At 43.2% G+C, this 16,858-nt stretch overlaps 1 protein-coding gene across 3 annotated transcripts in view; it reads right to left on the minus strand.

Annotated features, from left to right (window-relative positions):
• The window catches only part of ABHD17C (abhydrolase domain containing 17C, depalmitoylase), a 51,881-nt gene extending 37,206 nt beyond the window's left edge, over nt 1-14,675 (minus strand). For 2 of the 3 annotated variants that reach the window (XM_073304104.1, XM_073304106.1), the window contains exons 1-2: nt 13,688-14,675; nt 2,412-2,444 (exon numbers count right to left, since the gene is read on the minus strand). In XM_073304104.1, the coding sequence (XP_073160205.1) occupies nt 2,412-2,444; nt 13,688-14,247 (593 nt within the window). In that variant the 5' untranslated portion in view covers nt 14,248-14,675. The remainder of the gene's footprint in view (nt 1-2,411; nt 2,445-13,687) is intronic. The other variant, XM_073304105.1, reaches the window with a different exon arrangement.
• Nucleotides 14,676-16,858: the final 2,183 nt, after the last annotated feature.

Below are 16,858 nucleotides of genomic sequence, written 5' to 3' on the forward strand. Positions count from 1 at the left end.
GAGGCTCACTCCAGTGCAAAGGGAAGACCTTCTGGTGCTATAAAGCCAATTTAGAATCTCTTATGCCACTCTTCTCCCACCCCCTGCCCCTTCCCGCCACCATATACTACTGCCTACATAGCTGGGAACAGGGCTTATTTGTGCCAAGGCTTGCCAGGGCTGAGCCCCAGCACTTCTAGACTTGGCAGTTCATAGCCCTGGTACCTCTGGGTTTGCCGCATCAATTATGAAAGGGATAAATTGCTTGAGCCCCAGCACCTTTCATTACAAATTAAGCATTGGATGTGAAAGAGGGACATCACCAGGACACCACTGCGCTACACAAACTCATCTGTTTGTGTGCACCTTTCTGGGATTGTTTGTGGCCAGCCAAAACTAGGGCAGCTTAACTTAATGCCCAAGGGACCTGCTTGGCCAACAGCAGCAGGAGGAACAGGGTAATACAAGCTTTACGCTCCTTCCCAGCACCTAAAACTTGCATTGTGTTCCGCTCCTCCCACTGGGCAATTCTATATTGAAAAGCAACTTTCTTGTCCCTCAAATTACATCTGAAAACTGAGCAAACTTGACAGAAATCCTGCATTTCAACTGCTAGCCCTGCAAACAACCTGGAAGCTGAAAATCAAGCTGGGTTCTTTGCATGCAAGAACAACAAAACCCCAGTTTGACTATCAGATGCCAGGTTGAGAAGGACAGACTGGCAGTCAGGGGAAACATTTCTCTTGCTAACTGAACAAATCTGATATGGCTGTAATTGATCCAAGGACATACAGACCCTGCCCCATACCCCTTTTTTACAAGCAATTTTCAGAATAGGCATGTACTTAAGAAAACTGATGCCACATTGTATCACTTACAATTGTTAATTTGCCTCAAAGTCTCTGGTCATTAATCTAAAAAGGAAAGAGCAACAGTTAACACAGGAGATGAAAGAACCACCATCTGCTCCTGAAAATTGCTTATTCACAAACAGTTCCCATTCAGCACAACAATTAATCACAACTGGAATGCTAAACTTGCTACTCTCTCCTCCACTCTCACATCAAGTTCAAGTTCTCATCCTCACGTCAAGGCCCTGCACTTGTCCACCTGGTCTCCATCTCCATTGATTCCCTCTGCCTGAACTCCTCCCAAATTCTTCTTGTTTCTTTCTACTGCTCCCTTCTATCCCTCCAACCATCCTCTCCATTCAAATCCCTCCTTTTAATTAATATGTAAATTCCACAATTCTAGCACTGGAGATTTTTCCAGACACTGGACCTGATCATCTTGTGCATCATGCTAGTGTTCTGCAACCTGTGCAAGCTCCATAGGCAAAGGACTGTACACTGACAGCACTCAACTAATGAGCTTTTTACAGCAGTCACTCAATATTTTGCATCATACAGCAGGATGTTGAAGTTGCCATGAGACGGATAGTTGTACTATCTTAAGTACAATTCCCCACATAATGCCTAATGAAGAGCTTTAGCTCAGCTATGTATCAGATATGTATTAGATACCTGTAAGCTGCTCCAGGGATTCAGCAGTTTGATTTTAACTGATTGACAAATTTGGGGAAAATTTTTTTCCCATGGAGTAGCATGATATTTTTCCAAAATGCATAACACACACATATATGCTATAAGTCTAGATCTTCCATCCTTTCTTATTCAGAACATCCTAAAGATAAAATCAGCAGTCAATATTTCAAGAAGTTAATGTAAAGTGGCCACAGATACACACTGTACTCAATTGTGAGAGCTGTACATGCCACACTAAAGAGATTCTGTCAAACATATGGGGCCTAATCTTGCAAATTGATGAGTGCCTTCAACATCTCTGGACTCAATGGCAGTTAAGGATATTCGCAAGAGTTAGGTTTCAGAGTAGCAACCGTGTTAGTCTGTATTTGCAAAAAGAAAAAGGAGTACTAGTGGCACCTTAGAGACTAACCAATTTATTTGAGCATAAGCTTTCAGCTGTAGCTCACGAAAGCTTATGCTCAAATAAATTGGTTAGCCTCTAAGGTGCCACTAGTACTCCTTTTCTTTTATCGCAAGAGTTACTCAACATCCAGAAAGAAAAAAAAAGGCAGTTTTTTTTGTGACTCAGAGGCCAAACAATGCTGAGTATGGGCACTGGTATGTTAATTTAAACTGGCACAAGAATCACTTCATTCATGAGCTCTCTCAACTTCTCCCAAACACTGCCTTGAAACGATTCATCTTTACCTGTGGAGGAAGTGCTGGTTACTCATTAAATGGATCACTGGCTTGAGAAAAACAATGTTCTTTAACCACCCATTTATTAGTGTTTGCACAGTTCTGAGATAGGTACATTCTTTGCTGGGTGTAACTCAAACTTTACAGACTAATTTTCTGCTGATCCTCTTAAAACAAACTTGCAAAAGGGTTTAAGGTGAAAATTACCGTAACCACACGTCCCGGCTTTCCTGTGGCAATCTAAAATAGAATTTAAAACAAAACAAATTAAAGCAAGCTGGACTCCACAAGGCAGGTGCCATCAACATCTCCTTTAAACTACTGTATACTTAAGCAAGGAAGTCATTAAAAGAATCTTAGAATTGAAATGGACTTAGCTAGGGAAAAAAATAAACTTGTTTCCTTTAGTCTACTCAGTCTTTTAAAGTCCATTTACTCAAACAGTGTCAAAGTTTGCCCACAAAGTTTGCTGACAGTTGACCCATATTTCTGTTGTAGTTGTAACATTTTCCCCCATATAATTTATTCATGACATGTATACCCTTGGTTCCCTGAAGTCCCAGATAACATTACTAATTGTGTTTTACTTGAGTGCACAAGTAACGAGCTACTGGAAACTTAGCCTAGCACTTAAAGACACACCATGGTAACTTGGAGTGCTGGGGGGTGCACTTTTATATTTAAAAAAAAAACAAAAAAAACACCCAATTGTGCCTACTTCACACTGATCTAAATGCTTCCCGTAGTATGCACTCATCAGATCTTGCAAGCCAGCATCTTTAAGGCAGGTAATGGGCAGGTAGAAAAGTATCCAGAGAGATCACGTACCTCCGAAAAGGAGAAAGAATGGTTTTAGCCTTTCCCTTTCTCAAATATCTCATGGTACTTAATCTACTACATGGCACTGAAAGCAGAAGAATACCTTGAGTTCCTAAACACGGATGTGGGCACACTTCATGACCACTTAGGGTATGTCTACACTGCACCTGGAAGTGAGCACCCATCCTGAGTAAACAAACACACTTGCTCCGCTCGACCTAGTATGCTAAAAATAGCAGTATGGACATTGTGCCACGAGCAGCAGCACTGGCTAGCCGCTCTAGCATAAACCCACCTGACCACTGGGTTTGTACTTGGGCAGCTAGCTCATGCCATCACCCATGCCACAATAACCACACTGCTATTTTTACCATGCCAACTTGAGAAGAGCATTCGCCCAGCCTGCACTGTAGAGTTCTTTATATCCAGTGCTGTAATTAAGTCAGAACTATACCCCAGAACCTTTTATGATGAGAGGGTAAACAAAAAACTGATATGTCCAAGTTTGGACAGCTGAATTTTAAGACTGTTTACACCCAAGACAACTAAAAAACAAAAATCAAATTTTATTTTGTTGTCCATATCAACAAGAGTAGCTAAAAACAAAGCTAATTTAAAACTATTCTTGGCAATGAAATATATGGAAATTTAGCTTCCAAGTCTGCTTTGGTCTTACAGTCCTGACATCAGTGACAATTTTTGCTAAATGTTACAATTTTACTAAAGACAAAAAGCAATCTACATAACGTGACACCTAAATCTGATGCACAAAGTTATTAAAAATGTTTACCAGAATACCAGGGGCAGCTATCTATTTGTCTGTGGCATGCTAATCATTTGCATTAACATATGTTCGTTGTGCAGTTAGCTGTATAATACATTCCTGCACAAAGTAACATTACCCTATTTTGCAATCATATTTTTGATCAAATTTGCGTTCCATGTGATTCTAATTGCACTGTTCACCAGGATATATGGGCATACTTTCAAAATTTTAGGGGGAAAAAACCCCCCACCATTTCTCCAAAAATAAAGAGTGTACATTACATAACCGCTTGCAGCCCTCATACCATAATCTCCTTAAAAGGGCCAAAGATAGGAAATACCACCCAGTAAAATCCAAGAGTCACGCTGAGAATGCTTGGGAAAAATTCCAAATCCAAACAAATTTATGAAGACTCCAGTTTATGAAGTCAGATTCCAAGGAAGTGTATGTAGAGCAGGTAGATGCCAAAAGAGCCAGCAAAAAATAGTTTTTGAACTTTTGCAAACCATATTAAGGAATGAAGGAACATCATACTAATATGGAATCTTTTTCTGAGTCTCTCTCTTCCTATGCTATTTTGAAAAACCACAATATCTGCAGCTTAAACGGAACTAGAACTAAAATTGCCTATCAGGTGAAACAGCAAAAATGAGGAAGTACTGTACAGTAAACGCATTCTTTTATTATACTGAATAGATTTACACTGGTAGCGAACAAAATCGGCAATAGCTACTTAACATTATTAACTGGTCCATTTTTCTTACATTATGCACATCTAATTAAGTCTAGGATACAAACAGGTACAATGTGATTTGTAGCAAGTACTAAAACTATTACACAAAAAAATTAATGGAAACATGCTGATAAATTATACCAATTAGTAGGTCACACCTGGATCATACTGTTTGAGCATGTGTGTGTATCTGGGGTGGGAGTTTACTCCGGACATAAATTATTCCGGAGAGAGATACATTTGGGAGAAGGTTTGAGGAGTTTCAAGAATCTTAACTCCCTTCACCTCAAATGTACATAATATAAATTGCTTAACTAACTGGTTGTACTGATGAAAGTACAAGGCTGATGCTCTTGAAGTCCTTTCTTTTAGAGACTATGCTAATTAAACAAACCTCAAGTCAGTTGTTCAAATATTCAACTCAACTGAATGATTTGATCTGAATGCTTTGGAACAAGATTTTATGCTAGAGGGCTGCGCAAGCAAGATTATGTCAAAGAAAATTAAAGTGGCAGTTTAAATATGTTGATAAAAATAGTAACTACTATTTTCATCTCTGAAAAAATATACTAATTAATGTGAGCTATACCTTTCTACTCAGACAGTCACCACTCTGATTTAGAAAAGTGCTAGGACGTCCTCAGGTAACTAGTTACCCTCCCTGCAAGAATTCAAGCAGTTATGCGCTCTGACTTTAATGAAAACTAGTTGTAATTTTTTTTTTTTTTTTGGGACAAGTTTGGCAAAGAAAATTGTACTGGATGGGAATGGGGTATGGGCAGAAAACACCAACAAAACAGATACCTCTATTCCTTCCCCTCCCCTTAATGTAGCTTGCATAAAGTGACAATTCAGAATAGAAGAGACATCTTTAAAATCCCCATGGTTTGGGGAAAAATAGTTCCTGGATTGATTCATCATGAATCCTAAATCAATGGAAAATAATCTCCCACCAGAAACGCTTGGATCCTATTGTGTAATATCGAAGTCTGACTCCTTCAGTGGTGGTGAATCAATGGAGAGAACTAGCAGATCTCTACTGACTATGAAGTATAAATCAAAGCTGAACTGTTCTGATGCTCTGTTATGCGTTGAGAGGTCATACCTAAATAAATTACTCCGTAGATCTTTTGATATTCAAGTCTTTCAAGGATTCAGACATAACCAGCTACAACTTCTTCATCCATTTCACAGCATCCAGATAGCAGACTGAGGAGTTGCACTTTGATACTGTATTTCAGAGTCAAAGAGTTAGTGAAGTGATGCCTTCTTTCATCCATTTAGGATTTTTAAAATCACTTCACAAATCTTTCCTGGAGAGTTTAGGGAATGCATACATTGATTTTATCACTCCTACATGTCTGAAGCACATCAGCACACCAGTGTAAGCTAAAAAATATGAAGGGGGGGGAGGGGCTCTGATTTATCCATCACTCACTCCCATCAACTCCAATCAATAACTGCACACAGCCCAGGAGATCAGTTTACGATTTTATCTAATTTATTTTCTATTGAGTGAAACTGTATGTAGAATTTAACTCAGATTTAACAAAGACATTTAATTAAATATCATGATGACAGTAAGAGAATACTATACCCATTACCAGAGTCTTCCAAGCATTACACAATCTGCAATTGACTCAAGTGTAAGGAACATAGAAGTAGGAAAAATATCAAAGAATAATGATGGGAAAAATGTTTGTGGTCATGCTCAAGAGTTTAAACAGAATACGCAAACTGGATGATTGGAAATGTGTATCCTATTCATAAGGCTAACAGAATTCACCTTAATATAGGATTGTTGAAATGTTTTTAATCTTGCACAAGTAGTTCGGGGGGGGGGGGGCGAGCTATAGGAATCCTACAAATCAGCCACTGTCTCAGTCAATCAAATATTAGGATAAAAGTTAATTATATCACCGCAAAGAGCATTGACCCCAATTAGATCTTGACATAAAAGACACAGGGTCTCAAATACTTTCTATTATGCCCAGTTCTATTTGTAGAACAAATTAAAGCAAAATAGAGGGACCAAACTGAAACAAAGAATCTAACTCACAGAAAGTCACCTAGACCTATAAATCCAAGAATTACCAACAGAAAATGATTAGGCACTTGATGGGTGTGTGTTAATTAACTAGAAGCAGATTGATCTCAGCCTGAACTCCTCAGTTTATGAGGACACAGTAATTATAAGGGCTCTAGCAAACAACTGTTTGTTAAAGTGCTGAACTAGCTTTGGACAGAAGTAGTCTTTTCTACAGATGCAGAGAGAATATTTTCTTCATTTCAGCTTATTCAATTAGTTCAGATCAATCACTGGTTTATTCAAAGTTAACAAACCAGTTGGGAGTAGAAAAAGCAGGAAGACTTGTTTTTTTTCTCCAATCTATAAATAAAAACTAGGTGAGAGAGGATGAGATCCATTAGTTCTAATAGGACAACAGAGACCAGAAAACAATCTGTTCAATTCACTTAGTATGGATAATACTTTGTTTAATAAATCAGTTAATTTAAAATGCAAAATATGTTTTCATGTACAGTACTTTTTGATAAACTTTTTTTATGTATCCAGCACATATGAAGTAGTTTTATTCAATAAACAATCTTAAAATGCCATTTTTGTGCATTATTTGTTGAATTCAAATTTCCAAAACGATCTTGACACAAATCACAAGTAAAAAAAAAAATCAGTCATCTAGTAAGAATTGCATCGTTCACCATTTTTTAACATAATAAAAAACGTAAAAATTAAGAATCTATACAAATTTCAGTTAAGCTATATAGTTGATTAAATAAATGTGCATCAAGATAGTGTATCCTTATTAGCAAAAAAGCACCAAGTTTAGTGTAAAGCCTATATTTAGTTGCAAATCAACATGTTTTAATGGTTACCAACCAGGGAGAAACAGCCTCTCTTTAGGAAAATACCTAAAAAGTACAAATACAAAACAAGATTAAAACTGATTATTAAAATCAAGGTTTCCTGTCTGCTTATTTAAATCATGATTAAAAATCAGTGATTTAAATTGCTTTCATTTAAACCAGTCCACCCTGAAGCAAAATAATTGGAAATACTGATCAATTTTTCTCCATTTATAAACTTACAAACAGCAAACCCCATGCTTCAGCCTCTGCAGATGTTTAAAAATAAATTAATCCCTTAAAATGAGTTTGTAATAGAAATCCTTTCAGATCTTTAATTGTAACAATAGTTAGAGGTGCTTAGCCACTGACTTCCAAAAGTTCAGTGCTTTGACTTTCTTTAAAACTTCAGCAAACATGTACAGCTTAATATGATTATTTTAATATAAATTATTTTAATAGATTATAATAAGATTAGGACAAACATAGGTTGTTGTAATTTCTAATTTAATTTTAAATAGGTTTATTTTTTAAAAACCTGTATTTAATTTAAACAAAAAAAATCCACTTCCTAATTTTTATCCACCATATTTTGCTTACCTCCAACTCAGAGACAGACCATTTCATATCATAGAAACATAGAATATCAGGGTTGGAAGGGACCTCAGGAGGTCATCTAGTCCAACCCCCTACTCAAAGCAGGACCAATCCCCAATTAAATCATCCCAGCCAGGGCTTTGTCAAGCCTGACCTTAAAAACTTCTAAGGAAGGAGATTCTACCACCTCCCTAGGTAACGCATTCCAGTGTTTCACCACCCTCCTAGTGAAAAAGTTTTTCCTAATATCCAACCTAAACCTCCCCCACTGCAACTTGAGACCATTACTCCTTGTCCTGTCATCTTCTACCACTGAGAATAGTCTAGAACCATCCTCTCTGGAACCACCTCTCAGGTAGTTGAAAGCAGCTATCAAATCCCCCCTCATTCTTCTCTTCCGCAGACTAAACAATCCCAGTTCCCTCAGCCTCTCCTCATAAGTCATGTGTTCCAGACCCCTAATCATTTTTGTTGCCCTTTGCTGGACTCTTTCCAATTTATCCACATCCTTCTTGTAACGTGGGGCCCAAAACTGGACACAGTACTCCAGATGAGGCCTCACCAATGTACCAATAGAGGGGGACGATCACGTCCCTCGATCTGCTGGCTATGCCCCTACTTATACATCCCAAAATGCCATTGGCCTTCTTAGCAACACGGACACACTGTTGACTCATATCTAGCTTCTCGTCCACTGTCACCCCTAGGTCCTTTTCCGCAGAACTGCTGCCTCGCCATTCAGTCCCTAGTCCTGCACTGGGTTCTTCCATCCTAAGTGCAGGACCCTGCACTTATCCTTATTGAACCTCATCAGATTTCTTTTGGCCCAATCCTCCAATTTGTCTAGGTCCCTCTGTATCCTATCTCTGCCCTCCAGCGTATCTACCACGCCTCCCAGTTTAGTATCATCCGCAAATTTGCTGAGAGTGCAATCCACACCATCCTCCAGATCATTTATGAAGATATTGAACAAAACCGGCCCCAGGACCGACCCCTGGGGCACTCCACTGGACACCGGCTGCCAACTAGACATGGAGCCATTGATCACTACCCGTTGAGCCCGACAATCTAGCCAACTTTCTACCCATCTTATAGTGCATTCATCCAGCCCATACTTCTTTAACTTGCTGACAAGAATACTGTGGGAGATCGTGTCAAAAGCTTTGCTAAAGTCAAGAAACAATACATCCACTGCTTTCCCTTCATCCACAGAACCAGTAATCTCATCATAGAAGGCGATTAGATTAGTCAGGCATGACCTTCCCTTGGTGAATCCATGCTGGCTGTTCCTGATCACTTTCCTCTCATGTAAGTGCTTCAGGATTGATTCTTTGAGGACCTGCTCCATGATTTTTCCGGGGACTGAGGTGAGGCTGACTGGCCTGTAGTTCCCAGGATCCTCCTCCTTCCCTTTTTTAAAGATTGGCACTACATTAGCCTTTTTCCAGTCATCCGGGACTTCCCCTGTTCGCCACGAGTTTTCAAAGATAATGGCCAATGGCTCTGCAATCACAGCCGCCAATTCCTTTAGTATTCTCGGATGCAACTCGTCCGGCTCCATGGACTTGTGCACGTCCAGCTTTTCTAAATAGTCCCTAACCACCTCTTTCTCCTCAGAGGGCTGGCCATCTATTCCCCATGTTGTGATGCCCAGCGCAGCAGTCTGGGAGCTGGCCTTGTTCGTGAAGAGAGAGGCAAAAAAAGCATTGAGTACATTAGCTTTTTCCACATCCTCAGTCACTAGGTTGCCTCCCTCATTCATTAAGGGGCCCACACTTTCCTTGGCTTTCTTCTTTTAAAAATGACAGATTAATATATTTTCTAGTTCAGCGGTTCTCAAACTTTACCAACCTGAGGCTCCCCCCCATTTTTGATTAAAAATGTTGGGGACCCCTGCCCTGCCCCTTCACCAAGGCCCCGTCCCTGCCCTGACCATTCTCCAAGACCCCTCCTCCCACTCACTCCATCCCCCCCCCCCCCCCCTGTTGCTCGCTCTCCCTCACTCACTTTCACTGGGCTGGGGAAGAGGCTTGGGGTGGGGGCTCCGGATGGGGATATGGGCTCTGGGGTGGGGCCAAGGATGAGGGGTTTGGAATATAGGAGGGAGTTCAGGGTGTGCAGGCTCTGGAAGGGAGTTGGGGTGCGGGAGGAGACTCAGGACTGGGGCAGGGGATTAGGGTATGGGGGTGAGGGCCCCAACAGGGGGTGCAGGCTCTGGGCTGGGGATGAGGGGTTTGGGGCCCAGAAAGGGGCTCTGGGCTGGGGGTTGGGGCAGAGGGGGGCTGAGGGCTCCAGCTGGGGGTATGTTCTCTGGGGTGTGGCTGGAGATGAGGGATTTGGGGTGCAGGAGCGGGCTCAGGGCTGGAGGTTGAGGGGGGTGCAAGCTCCGGGAGAGCGTTTGGGTGTGGAAGGGGACTCTGGGCTGGGTCAGGGGATTGGGGTGCAGAATGGGAGGTGCAGAGCCGGCACTTGGGCAGCGCATGGAGACTCCCTGGCCACCCATGCGCCTAGGAGCTGCAGGACATGGCAGCCGCTTCCAAGAGAGGTGCGGAACCAGGGCAGATAGGGAGGCACTGGGAGAGAGGGGGAGGAGTTGATCAGCGGGGCCTGCAGACCCCGAGAAGTCACAGAACCCAGTTTGAGAGACACTGTTCTAGTTCACATATGGAGTAAAGAATTAATAAAAGCTGAGGTGCTTATGTAGCCTGATCTATAGATTAATTATATTGATTACTTAAGAATTCCCAGTTATCACTTTCAGAATTGACAGGTTTGTGTTCCAAGATCAGGCCCAGTATTATTCAAATTATTATATAGTTGGGAACCCCAATGGGCACAGTTGCAACACTCACTATAGGAACTCCTGTATATTTACAAATAGCAGCTAGTGAACACATATTAAAACTACTTTTTATATGGTTTATTTTCCATCCATTGCCTATTACAGACAAAATATTAAAAAACCATTTGTTAACATAAATTCATTGTATACACGTTCAACAGCTCAATGAACACGGTACAAATACATAGGGGTAAAGAGAACCGTTCCCCCACACTCCAATTAAGAATTAATGCCAGTCTTGCCTGACTACTGATGGTAATATTAAATATATATTGATAAAAATCAGTATTAACTTTACTAAAATTAGTAGTTCTTTACAGGGGAACTGTGCAACTAAGATGGAGTAAAATTCAGAAATGTTCTGAACATTCCCCTCTTGCAGCAAAGCAGGGGCCTGAGTGATTAAGCAAAAATGTTTGGTTTTGTCATCAAAATCATCTTTGGGTTTCACGTCTACCCTTTCAGGCTAATTAGAGACATCCTGAATACTTTCTTGGATGCCACCAACACTGGTAGTCATAGACAACAAATGACTCTTCAACATTTCAAGCTGAAGATTCTAAGGGTGTCTTTGGTGAACTCAGAAGAACCTATAGGGACACCTAAATGCTTCCCGGGGCCTCGTTAGCATGAGGCACTTTTCATATATTTCAGGACATGACTTAAGTTAGCATTGCACTTCATTACAATATGTCTAAGTATTGTGAATTTGAGGTGGAAATCACAGATTCCATTGCAGCAGTTTTACTGACACAAAACCAGGTCCAAATGAGCCTTAATTATTACTGTAATGGTATAGTGCACAAGTATAACACATGTATTTTAACATATTACGGGTCAGGCTTGCATTTTTATAATGAAAGCTCTTACAGATAGTGTGTCTCAGTTGTAATGCTGCCTGAAATTCTAAATAGTGGCTGTGAAACTGACCAGAATCTTGTTAATTTTGATATGCTGCTTAGAAAATATATGAGGAAATGTCTGCAGGCTCAGGAAGACACTTTTGTGCTGGTTCATATTTAAAAGATTTTCTTTACATCTAGGAAGCCAGAGATTTTTTTAAAAAGATAAAAGCTTACATTCTGTAGCAACTGATCCCTTAGCTGGCATCAATACTGTACATACATTTATTACAGAAAACTTCCTCCTCACCAGCAGTGCTCAATGTACACACATGCACACACATTTAAGCACACATATCTCTGTCAGAATCATGTAAATCTCCATGGCCAGAATCAACATGTCAATAAGGCACCAAATTCATTGATTATAATTGTCACGGCTCTCAGGAGTCAAAATAAATGTTATAAAGTCTGAATCTGTTAATGTAATGTTAAGAATTGAAACATACACACACACACAACAAGGAGCGTCCTCCTTCACTGAACAAGTATCACCTTGTCTGCCTTAGGAAATAAAGTAAGAAAGCAGCACTTTTACCTGTGGGTAAAATAAAGCCACAAAACAGGTTTAGATCAGTCTTGTAAAATTCTAGTCACTTGAACCAAATCATTTTTAAGTGGCAAGTAAAATATTTAGTCTTACGATCTAAAAGAATGGACAAAGAGAATGTGTCCCTAGATTGGTAAGTTTTCATGGCAATTTTTCAAGTCTGATTTAGACAATATTAAAGGTGGGGCTAGAGAGGGGAAAACAAACCACAGTCACCTTAACACTTGGCTCTTATATAGCACTTCTCCTCCCTTAGATCTTATCCACCATGTGCCTAAGTATTACAACACATTTGATCCATTCTTTCATTACACTAGGCAACATCACATGCCCTAGTAGTTCTTTACAAATTAACTAACTCAGTTTTTCAAGCAGTTTCAGTATTCTCAAGAGTTGCCCGAGAGAACTCAACTCAGTTAACACACCAAACAACAGCTACAGTACATACAGCAAAAGAGTATGCTTTCCTACACCTACTTTCCCACCCAACAGCATGCTTAAAACTTGACCAAGACAGGTCACTGGCAGAGGCAAGAGGATAGTTTGGACTCTATGCCTATTTAATCCCTGGATGCTCCATTGCAAACAGGGAGATCCAATCAGTAGCAATTCTGGTGATGGTTTGTGAGGTGGACACCTGCCCCCAGGGAAATAGGCTGAAACCACCTACTCATTTCACACTGGCCAGGTTGCTCTGGCAGGCTGTAAGACCTCAGGATGCCAGGCAGGGAATTCAGCTACAAGTTGTCCTCTCCTCTTCTCTCCTGCCCTACTGCTAAAGAGGAAGGTCTGTGTTATAGAGTTTGCATGGAACATGGGGCTCCAACCTCGAATTCCCATCAGATGGTTACTGTTTTTTTGGTCATCACTAACCTGATCTACATTCAAACTTGTTACCCAAACTTTGTCTATATGTGGGATTAGCCCCAATTCAGCCACTGCTGGCCAACAAATGTTGTAAGTGCACCAATGCAAACCCCAATCATAGACAAAGTTGTGATTTGCAGCCACTAAGCTCAACCTGGTGTCAAGGTGAGAAAAGCTCAACCAATGCACATCACAGCTTCCTTTATCAATGGACATAGGCAGTGGTGTGGCGACATTGGTTGTTGGCTACTGATGACTGAATCTCACATATAGAGAAGACCCAATAAGCAAAATCTCATTACCAATCCAAGCCATGCAGTTCCTCATGTAACTGTTACTGATGCCCCTGAAAAGGCCATCAAAAACAACCAGACACCTCTTAGCAGATTAAGAAGTGTATACAGACTTCTTCCTCCCACCCCTTAGCAGGTTAAGTATACAGATGTTGAGTTTAACAGGGTGAGAGCTGTATGCAGAAATACCCATATTCCTTAGCAGGCCAAGAGCCATGCCCTGGTACCTTGTCCCCAACAGCAATTTACCTTGTCCTGAGGGCCTGCCAGGCTGCGTCTATGTCTGCATACAGGTTTTTCTCAGAGGGTTTGCCTGAGCTCACCCCGTAGCCAGAGTAGTCGTAGGAGAAGACGTTGCAGTTGATGCGAGAGCCAAGGCCAATGTAGAAGCTGCACATCTGGCCCAGATCCACAGCATTGCCATGCGAGAAGAGCAGCGTATACCGGCTGGCAGGGGCACAGCGCACAAACATGCACCCCAGCCTGTTATCCCGTGATGTGCGAGAAAAGAAAACCTCTACGGCATCCAACTCCCGCTGTGAATACTGCCAGTCCGCCCGCTCACTCAAATGCAGACTGCAGCTGCCCATTCCTGTTGGGGTCCCAGACCCTGTTGCAGTCCCAGACCCTGTTGCTGCAGCCCCAGCCTCCTGCTGCTGCTGCTGCTCAGACTGCAGCACGGTATACGTGGGCTCCGGGGGCAAGAAAGCCAACTTGGCAGCAATGCGGCTAGGGCAAGGTGGGCAGCAGAACAGCCAGCACAGCTCGCCCAGAGAGAAACCGTTCATTCTGGGGCCTTGTTCTGGCATCAGTGACGCTGGATAAAAATTTACTCACACTGGGAGGGGAGGGGGGGGGGATTCAGAGTCCACCCACAGCAACCCACTCTCAGCCTTGTGAGAGCAATACCCCCAAAACACAACTGTCCCCCCAAAACTGTAAGCCACCAAAACCAATCCAGCCCTCCAAATCTAAGAAATCCACCTAGTGTGTGGGGAAAGGAATACAAAATATATCTCAAGTGCAAGAAACTCTCCTTCAAAATCTACTACTAATCCTACAATAAATCCAACCCCATCAAATGGGCTGAAATCACTTAGTCATTTTCACACAGCCCAGGTTACTCTGGAGCACCTAAAAAAAAAAATAAATAAATAAGCAAGCCCCCCAAATCTACATCTGACTCAGTGCCCCAAAACCAAAGATTAAAAACTAATCCCCCTGAAATAAGATCTGTCCCCCCATACACCTCCCCCAGACACCACTAAATGCAAGATCCCCCCCCTCGCAAAAGCAATAATAATAATAATAATAATAATAATAATAATAGAGACACCAAACGCAACTCCTCACAATCACCCCAAGCCCAGTGCACCCGCCCAGCTCTGCACCCAGTGCCTGGCCCAATCCTGCAACCCCTCAGCGGAGCCCCACCCCCAAACACCGACCCACTGCAACCGGTCGCCAGACCGGCCCCCCCCCCCCACACAGCCCCGAGCGGATCCGCCCCCCCGCCCCAGGCAGACCCTCGCTGAAGGGGCCCGCCCCCCCCGGCCCGCGCTGGGAGGCGGCGCCCGGCCGTGGAGCGGGCTCAGCCTCGGCTCCCCCCGGGCAGGGCCACGCCGGCTGCGGCGCGGAGACAGTAGCGGGCAGCGGCCATGTCCCGGCTCCCCTCACCGCTTCCGGGTTAGGCAGGGGCCGCCCGGCCCGCCCCGGTACCTGCGGAGCGGCGCACACCAGCGGGGCACGGCGCCCGGCCCCGGCCGCCCACAGGCCCCGCCGCGCGGCTCGCTGCCGCCCCCTAACCTAGCGCGAGGGCACAGACGCGGGGGGGGGGGGGGAGCAGCAGCCGCCGCAGCGCTAGAGAGAACCCGGAGCCTCCGCGTGGGGAGCGTCGGACCCGCCTCCTGGCCCTTTAAGAGAACCCCACGAGAGCCTCCGTCACGTGCGAGTCCCCCCCCCCCCATCTCTCTCTCTCTCGCGCGCGCCCCCGGCCCATCCGTTCTGCGCATGCGCGGCAAGGCTGGCGTGTGACCCCCCCCACCCCGGCTGGAGAAAGGGTGCTTCGGGCAGCAGCTCTGCCCCAGTCCGGGCGGCGGCTCCCCTCCCCCCCGCTGGGATTCTTCATGGAGAGGGCTGACTTGCTTCGCCCGGATCCTGCTGCCCCTGCTCAGGGCTCTTGCCTGGTCTCCTACTTGTAGAGTTTGCCCCATCCCCCTAAATGAAGCTGCGGCCTCTGGACTCTCTCACCAGGGCCCACAAGCCCAGTAATAAATACATGCATAGGTGCTGGAACTGGCTTGAAGTGGTTTCCAGCATATGCACAGTATACAGTTGGGTTCGATAGCTCTCAGCACGCCCACTATAGATATTGTTCCAGCTTCCCTGCATACGTGCCATTAAGGGTGAGACACTGAAAAGGAAAAGAAAATACTGTAGGTTACAGGCCCTTAAATCATCTCTAAAAGCTCCCCACAAATATTACACACATGCTCAACTTTTAAGTACATGAGTCCTGTGGCAGAAGTCAATGGCATACACCTCTGAACCCTTCAAGTGGCTAACTGGGCTGCAGACACCTATCTATGGAGAGGTGGATGGGCCAAACCTCTGGGCCACCCTGAATACCTGAAATGTTCTGCTTCAACCTGGATGGGGGTTTGTGGGTCGAAGCAGGACAGTCTTGTGAAAAATGGGACTATTGGGAAGTCTGCAGTGTTGGGGGAAGGGGGGTGTGTTTTGTTTTATTTCCATTAAGAAATGTAATTAAAACATGTAAACAAAGGTGTCTTGCCTTTAGAATGAAAGAACCACAAACGACAAATACCAAAAAAAGGAGTACTTGTGGCACCTTAGAGACTAACAAATTTATTTGAGCATAAGCTTTATTTGTTAGTCTCTAAGGTGCCACAAGTCCTCCTTTTCTTTTTGCGGATACAGACTAACACAGCTGCTACTCTGAAACTGATAAATACCAAATAATCTTTAGTGTAATCTTGCAGACAATGAGAGATTCAAGCAGCATATGAGTCCAGGCTCCAGCTTCATCACAGGAGCCCAGGCTCCAGACTCAGAACAGCTATTAAATGATAGTATAAAAAGCAACTCCTGCTCTGAAGAATGTATATAGCTGGTACTGTATGGGTTTAGCAAATTCAGAATAACTAAATGCACCTATCCTGTGCAATTCCTTGAAGTCCATAAGCAGCATCTCATAATACAAAGCCCTATAAAAAAACAATGCAGATATTCTTGTGCAGAGATGGTATGGTGGGCTCATCAGACCCTGATAAGTAACCTGGCTGCTGAGTTCTGAATAAGGTGAAATCTGTCCAGCAATGCCTTTTTGTGTCACATCTAGAGTGACACCGAAACTAGGGTAAAAGTTGGAAGTTTGGATTCCAACTAAGCTGTAGGCAT

The sequence above is a fragment of the Lepidochelys kempii genome, chromosome 10, assembly GCF_965140265.1.
Source record: "Lepidochelys kempii isolate rLepKem1 chromosome 10, rLepKem1.hap2, whole genome shotgun sequence".
Lineage (NCBI taxonomy): Eukaryota > Metazoa > Chordata > Testudines > Cheloniidae > Lepidochelys > Lepidochelys kempii.